The 8,296-nt window shown below is 42.1% G+C and overlaps 1 protein-coding gene across 1 annotated transcript in view; it reads right to left on the bottom strand.

Annotated features, from left to right (window-relative positions):
• The window catches only part of Ccdc170 (coiled-coil domain containing 170), a 56,993-nt gene that overhangs the window by 18,912 nt on the left and 29,785 nt on the right, over window positions 1-8,296 (bottom strand). Inside the window, exon 8 of the mRNA XM_021220884.1 lies at window positions 1,507-1,707. Coding sequence (XP_021076543.1) covers window positions 1,507-1,707 — 201 coding nt within the window. The remainder of the gene's footprint in view (window positions 1-1,506; window positions 1,708-8,296) is intronic.

The following is an 8,296-nucleotide window of genomic DNA, read 5'->3' as shown; positions in this document are numbered from 1 at the left end:
AGATAGATAGATATAGATATAGATATAGATATAGATATAGATATAGATATAGATATAGATATAGATATAGATATAGATATAGATATAGATATAGATATATTAGTTGGTTGACTAGCTGGTTGGTTGGTTGGTTGGTTGGTTGGTTGGTTGGTTGGTTGGTTTTCCAAAATAGGGTTTCTCTTTGTAGCCCTGGCTGTCCTGGAACTCACTCCATAGACCAGGCTGGCCTCAAACTTACAGATCTACCTGCCTCTGCCTCCCAATTGCTGGGATTAAAGGCATGGGCCACCACAGGCTGGTTCCTCAGTTTCTTTTAAGTACAAAAGAATGAAAAGGAGTTAGTCTCCCAAGTACAGTTGTCTTGAGTAACCAAAGAGTATCTGGCACAACAAATTTTGTCCCTCATTCTTGGTCCTCTGTGCCTCCTTTTCTGTTCCTGCCCTCTCTCCCATGGACCCTGGTAGCTCACAAGCTCTGACCTCTTCAACATTACCAATGAAACCTTTCTTCAATCCTGTTGAGTTTTGTGGGGTTTTGGGGGGGTTGGGTTTTTTTTTTTTGTTTTTTGTTTTTTTGCATTCTTCTCATGATTCTGCACCACTACCCTTCTATTCACACTGAGCACAGAGCAAGTAGGCCCACTTACTCACTGTTCTGTAAAACTACCTCAGAGTTATGATGCCCTCCCCATACTCAGGTCCTTAGAGGGGGACTATACTCTCACGTTATCCTTGCTTCCTCTAACCTACTGGCACTATCCCTTCAGGGTAGGTACTGTCCCATCACGGCATCATCCCCACCAGTCATGGATGCTCAACAGTGGATCTAGGTTCCGAAACCTGCAGGGTCAGAAGGTGCTGTCTCTGGGTAAGCATCAGGGACAGTGTCAACGTCACTTGTTTATCCTTTCTTTTTAACTTTTGAGGTGCTGAGCATGTGGCTCAGGGCTTTGTGCAAGGTAAGCATATGTTCTACTGCTGTGCAGCACGATCACACAGGACCGCTGTCATACAAACAACCTACCAATGCTCTGAAGATAGCATTTACAAGGCTTCATGCCCTTGTTTAAACTGCTTCCCTCTATAGCATCTGCCTCCTCCCCCACTATAGTCCTATGTATCCTTCATAGATAAATCGATCTATGTAAAATCTCCTTATCCAGAAATGCCTATAATACTTCATTGGTACCATGGCAGTTATAACATCTATGCTAGTACAGCAGGATATCTTAATGCCTGTCTTGTCTATTAAACACTGAGCCTTTAATAATAGAAACTGTGGATCATACTTCATGTATCCCAAACCTACCAATAACTTAGATAACGGACATACAATAAATATATACCAGGTTACCTGGATTGACAATCAAAAGAACCCTAAACAATTGGAATTTGCTTGTAACTCAAGACATAATTGGTATAAACACTGCAACATTCAAGACATTCTCAGGTACAGTTTTAGCATATGACAGACATTTGTGCCATGAACTCGCCATCCCATTATTACTTTTTGCTTCTCTAGAAACAAGTTGTCTCTCACGACGTCTCCAGAGAGCAGCTCTCCCTCCAGGTGACTCAGTTGACTCTGAAGAGCCTCCAACTTCTTTTCTGCCACATGGGCCCTCTGTAGGGCTCTCTGGTGAGACTCAGATTCATTTCCCAACTTCCCAACAAACTCAGAGATCTGGGCTTCAAGCTGAGAGGCCACCTGGAAACAAAGACGGAGAAGAAAGCGAAGCCTTGTTTAGACCCAAGTGTTCAGATGCATCACTCCATCCAAGAAGCATAACTACTATGACGCCCACTTCCAGATTCCTTGTAAAAATTACATTTAAAATAGGTCATTTCGTAGCTGTGTTTTCCTCTGTTTGAAATCAACCTGTATTTGTTATCGTGGTGGCTTGAATATGCTTGGCCCAGGGAGTGGCACTATTAGCAGGTGTGGCCTTGTTGAAGTAGGTGTAGCCTTGTTGAAAGAAGTGTGTCACTGTGTGGGGTGGGCAATGAGACCCTCCTCCCAACCACATGGAAGCCAGTCTTCTCCTGTTTGCCTTCAGAACAAGATGAAGAACTCTCAGCATCTCCAGGGCCATGTCTGCCTGAACGAACACTGCCACGCTCCCACTTTGATGATAAGGGACTGAATGTCTGAGCCTGTAAGCCAGCCCCAATTAAATGTTGTCCTTATAAGAGTTGCCTTGGTCATGGTGTCTGTTCACAGCAGTAAAACCCTAACTGAGACAGGTACCAAACTGATAATGGTGGATGGTCTTCATTTTTCAATAACTTCTTCAACAACCTAAGTCAGTGAATATTTACAGATATCATTTACTTACCTCCATGACTGCTATAAACTTAGAGGTTTCGAAGCTAAGCTGGAAGGGGAAGAGGTTCAGACAAAAAGTAATTTCAAGAACCACAAAAATATCGTTTCCCCAAGAGGGACTCTTCCACCATGTCTAGTCAATTAAAGATTACGTTTATTTATCATGAGAAGCAGCCAGGAGGGACTTCTATTTATCCTTCAAATGAATGTTGGTTATTCGTGTCATAGGCTTCAGTGGCATAATTATATAATAATATTATCATTTTAGTATCTGAAAGGTCTGAAAGGTCAAATTCTTTTTCATATGGTGACATCAAACATTCCCCCAGCATCGGCATCCTTCGCATTTGTCTTGATGGTCCCGTTCCCCGAAACAAAGAGCAAAAGTCTACTCACCCACTTAAAATGCACTTTCAGACCACCCACATTGGTTTTTGTGGATTCAGTTTTTAGGAAATGTTGCGCACTATAAAATTGGGATAAACTACTGGTGAATAGATATGTTTTCTCTTGCTTTTGGAAGCAGAAAGGAAAAGAGTGATGGATGTTTACATAGCACTGCAATGCTAATCGCCTTGACTGGTTTAGCTTTCTTACAGTCTAAATTAAGAGCAGAAAACAGGCTCTTCCCTGCGTCCCTACTCATTTCTAGAGAGATGCTAATGCAAGACTCTGAAGCTGCTGTCAGATTTTTTTGAAATACTATTACAGATAAGATTTCATCTGGCTCACTCTCAGACCTTCAGTGAAGGCCCAATAAACACAAATTAGAAAAGAAAGTCCACATTTACTTGAGTTTTCATTCACCCCTCTGTAATATAATATAATTCAATAAATATGTATTGTGAAATATTTATTAAAGGCCAAAAATAAAAATTGGCAAAAAAAAAAAAAGGAAAAAAAATTCTGTGATCATCCAAAGACCCTAATTATTGACTTGTTTAAAATAATGTGTCAGTTTTATATTGTTAGGATATAGTCAAGATTATGTCATGTATACAACTTTCTGTCTTATTTTTTTTAACCTATTAGCAGTTTAAAAATCATTTTATGTCATTCAAAACTATTAGCATTTCAATGGCTGCATTAAGGGGGGCCAGAGGCGTGGCTCAATTATTAAGAGAATTTGTTGTTCTTGTAGAGGACTAGGGTTCAATTCCCAGAGCCAACATGGTAGCTCACTACTTCTGTAACCCCAGTCCCAGGACCCAGTGACCTCTCCTGACCTCCAAGATACATATATACACATACATACAGGCAAAGTACTCGTACATTAAAATAATAAAATAAATACATTTTTTAGAAACTTTCAAACGAATCCATCACAGAGCTGGGCACATAAGTCTGTTGTTCAGCTCGTGCCTACCCTGTATGAGATTGTCTTCAATCTCTATAACAGTGCACCATTAAACACAAAACAGAACATTCTCAGCATTGGAAGAGAGACGCTAGACTGTCGGGAGTTCCAGGCTAGCCTGATCTACATAAGACTGTACCTCAACATCCCAGCCCCAGCCCAAGCATCCCTATAGAAGAAAGGGGAATGTTTCTTCTGGTGATTAAAGCTGTCTAAACACCAGGAAGCACTCAGGGAGGGGGTCCAGGTCAATGGAGAAGGCCAGAGGCCTGTCATCTACTTGTCCCAGAGTGGACCCAAGTGATACCTGGAGGAAGCTAGACTGAACAAGCTAAAATCTCCTTCGATGCTTTTATGGCTTGCAGAGTACCAAGCCTATAATACAATTCATTCTGTACTTCAGTGAGTATTTCACATCAGTGTCTGACGGGAAATTACTCAGAGCCATATTCAAGAAACTGTTTTTCCCCAGGGAAAAGTGTAATATCATCCCAGAGCAGAAGATGCTGAAAAGCCTCAATTTGCATTGTCAGTTCCTAGAACCAGCACCGTGCATGTACAGTGCATGTTCCAGTTCAGTACAGTGTGTCTGTCTCTGTCACCAGTATTTCTGCTCCAAAGTATGGGTTCAACCAATCATATGTTCTTTCCGTAAAACGTTACTTTTTTTTTTTTTTTTAAGATTTATTTATTTATTATATGTAAGTACACTGCAGCTGTCTTCAGACACTCCAGAAGAGGGCGTCAGATCTTGTTATGGATGGTTGTGAGCCACCATGTGGTTGCTGGGATTTGAACTCGGGACCTTTGGAAGAGCAGTCGGGTACTCTTACCTACTGAGCCATCTCACCAGCCCACTTTTTTTTTTTTTTTTTTTTTAAACCTTCAGAAATCTCCCTCTGCTGACCAGATGTGGTGACCAATCTTACAACGCCAGCACTTGGGAAGTGGAGGCAGAAAAATCAGGATATACTTGGCTGCAAAACAAGTTCCGAGGCCAGCCTATGTCTCCCAAACTTTTTAACCTATTGCCTCTGGTCTGTTAGAAATCTTTCTATAGAAGCTTTTCTATAGAGACAAAAGCATTTGAGTTAAATAAAGCCAAGAGAATCCTCCCTGCACACCACCTGTGTAGACCCGAGAATGCTCCAAGGAGCCTCGAAATTTGAACTTAGGCCATTTTGCAGACTACTAAAAAGTAGATGTTCTTAAACTTCTGTTACATGTCCTGAAAGTCAAGGCTAAATAACATCCAAAAGATGCCTTTTGGATCCAGCAGTAGGACCTTCCTCTGAAGCAGAGGGTTTCAATCAGGGATGACTGTGTTCCTGACAGGGAGGCATTTGGCTATGTCCAAAGATACAGGGGTTGTCTCAAATTGGTGCTGACTGTCCCACTGAAATCTAAGAGAAAAAGATTAGAGATGCTACTAATGCCCTAGAACACACCGGATGCCACCACCACCTACCATACACACACACACACACACACACACACACACACACACACACACACACACACATTATCCCATACAGAGCAGGGTATGATGGTGCACACCCAGAACCCAAGGATGCCAAGGCAAGAAGATCAGAGTTCAAGAACAGTCTGGCTACTCAGCAAGATCTTCTCTTCAAAATAAATAAATAAAAAGACTATGCGGTCTAAATATCAACAGTACCCTGGTTAAGAATCCTTGGTCTAAGTTATGATAACAGTTTCTTTTTTAAGAGAAAATTAAATTTTGCCAGAAACAGAAATTCAAGGAAGAAGTAGAGATGACTTACTACTGAAGAAGTAAGGGACAGTGTCCTTGATTCTACTAAGAACTGCAAATCTAGGAGAGGGAGGATGGATCGCCAAGGAAGGAGGAAACAATAGAAGCAACATTCTGAAGGTAAGAACGCACAAGAGAAAGCCAGGTGTAGTGGCGCATGCCTTTAATCCCAGCACCCGGGAGACAGAGGCAGGTGGATTTCTGAGTTTGAGGCCAGCCTGGTCTACAGAGTGAGTTCCAGGACAGCCAGGGCTACACAGAGAAACCCTGTCTCAGAAAACCAAAATAATAATAATAATAATAATAATAATAATAATAATAATATTAACTCTTGTCATTTCATTTCTAAATGATTAAAAACACCTANTGGTCTACAGAGTGAGTTCCAGGACAGCCAGGGCTACACAGAGAAACCCTGTCTCGAAAAACCAAAAAAAAAAAAAAAAAAAAAAAAAAAGAATGCACAGGAGATGGACTCGGAGCCAGGACAAGCCTGCCGGGCCTTCACACAGTATGACCCAACAGCTGACTGCCTGTAGCCATGGCAGCTGGCAGGGAGAATTGGCCTCCTCCACACAGATTTATCAATTTGTAAGGTGCCCACTCTTCAAAAAACATTTCTAAGACAATGTGCAGAATCCCTTTTCTCCGGATTTTACTTAAAGAGAAATCACACGGGACACCAGCTATATGCTTGATTTGGGGTTTTTTAAATGGGAAGTGTGGCTTCTGAGGAAAAATTACAGGGTAGGGGAGACGGAGAAAGATACTAAAAAGACAGAATTGTTCTTATTTGTATGGGGAGGGAGAGAGGCACAGAGAGAGAGGGGTGGAGGGAGGGAGAGATGGAAGGAGAGAGGGAGGCATGACTAGCCAGCCCTATTTCACTACTTTGCTTTAGAAAATAAACATATGCATTATGCTGGCAACTGTATGGTGGGATTAAAATAGCAAGGGAGAAGCCGAGATACATAGAGTGAAAAGCAATAAAATGGGGGGGGTGTGATATTAACTATTAACACACACATATCACCACTCAAGACAACTTCCCGAAGTTCTTCCCAGTTCTGTAAATGATTTCTTGAATCCACTGAGTTCCTCCATGTAAACTGAGCCACAGGAACAAATGGACCACCCCTCAGTGGGCACATACATTACAGGCTGCAGCCCAGACAACAAAACACTATGCACTGGGCTAAAGAGGCTGCAGCATCGCTTGCGGAGCACGCATGCATTTTCTTCTTTACTTACAAATGCATTCCTAAACTAACTTTAAAAAAAAAAAAAAAGGCATTAAGGGGCTGATGAGAGGGCTCAGTCAGTAAATCACTAGATTCAGCCACCAGAGCCCACATAATAGAAGCAAGGTGTGGTGAGGTAGAGAGAGGTAGACCCCTGAGGCTCAATGACTAGGCAGCCTAGCCTACTAGTAATTCTCAGGGCAGTGAGAGATCTTGTTTCAAAAAAGAAAAATAACTGAATGGTACCTGAGGGACAATGCTGATCCAAGAGTCACAGTGTCTTCACTTATCACTTATAAACACACACACATGGTCACACACACACACACATACACACACACATGTTTACACACACACACACACACACACATGCACATATGCTCACACACACATGCTCGCACACACACACACACATGCTTGCACACACACATGCTCACATACACACATGCTCATTAACATACACACACATACATGCTCACACACACATGTTCTTACACACGCATGCTCACACATATGCTTGCATACACACACACATGCTCACACACACATGCACACCTACACACACATGCTCACCTACACACACATGCTCACATACACACATGCTCACTCACACATACACACATATACACACATGCTCACACACACACATACATGCTCACACACACATGCTCACACACACATGCTCACACACCCTCCACGTTCACTTACTCACAAAAAAAATTAAAAATTATTGTGCAAATTTAAGGTATATAAAGATGCTCTAAGATATATATTTAGTAAATATCTTAGAACAGATTAGAGACTATACCATCTCCCCTATTACTATTTTTACTACAACATAGATGGACCTAGGGGATGCAGTATTAAGTGAAAGAAATCAGACACAGAAATAAAAATATTACATGATCTCAGCTATATGCAGATTCCTTAAAAGGAGAAGAAAAGTCAAATATAAAGCACTAGACAAGTAAAACTATAGCTACCAGGGACAGAAGGGAAGAGAAGAGGAGAATGCAAAAGACACAGGACTGACCTGTGGGGAAGCCGCACCGACGATGACTTAGCTCCTTTCAGTGAGTCTAACATCATAAGAACTATCCATAGTGCGATTCTACAGGCACGTGTGTGGTGGTTAGAATAGATATGGCCCCCATAGGTCGATATGTTTGAATGCTTGGTCCATAGGGAGTAGTACTATTAGGAGGTGTGACCTTGTTGGAGTGGGTGTGGCCATGTTAAACAAAGTATGTCACCGTGGGTGTGGGCTTTGAGGTCTCTTCCTATGCTCAGGCTCTGCTCAGTATGGAAGAGACCCTCCTGGCTGCCTTCCAATCAAGATGTAGAACTCTCGGCTCCTCCATGCTTCCCACAGTGATGATAATGGACTACACCTCTGAAAATGTAAGCCAGCCCCAATTCAATGTTGTCCCTTATAAGAGTTGCCTTGGTCACGGTGTCTCTGCACAGCAATGAAATCCTAAGACAACACGTGATGCCGTCTACTTCCAAAGCTCACTACCTAGGATGCACACCATAACCTGCCAGGATGCACACCATAACCTGCCAGGATGCACACCATAACCTGCCAGGATGCACACC

Source organism: Mus pahari, chromosome 21, assembly GCF_900095145.1.
Source record: "Mus pahari chromosome 21, PAHARI_EIJ_v1.1, whole genome shotgun sequence".
NCBI lineage: Eukaryota > Metazoa > Chordata > Mammalia > Rodentia > Muridae > Mus > Mus pahari.
Note: the sequence above shows the minus strand (reverse complement) of the source record. Positions and strands in the feature narration are given on the sequence as shown.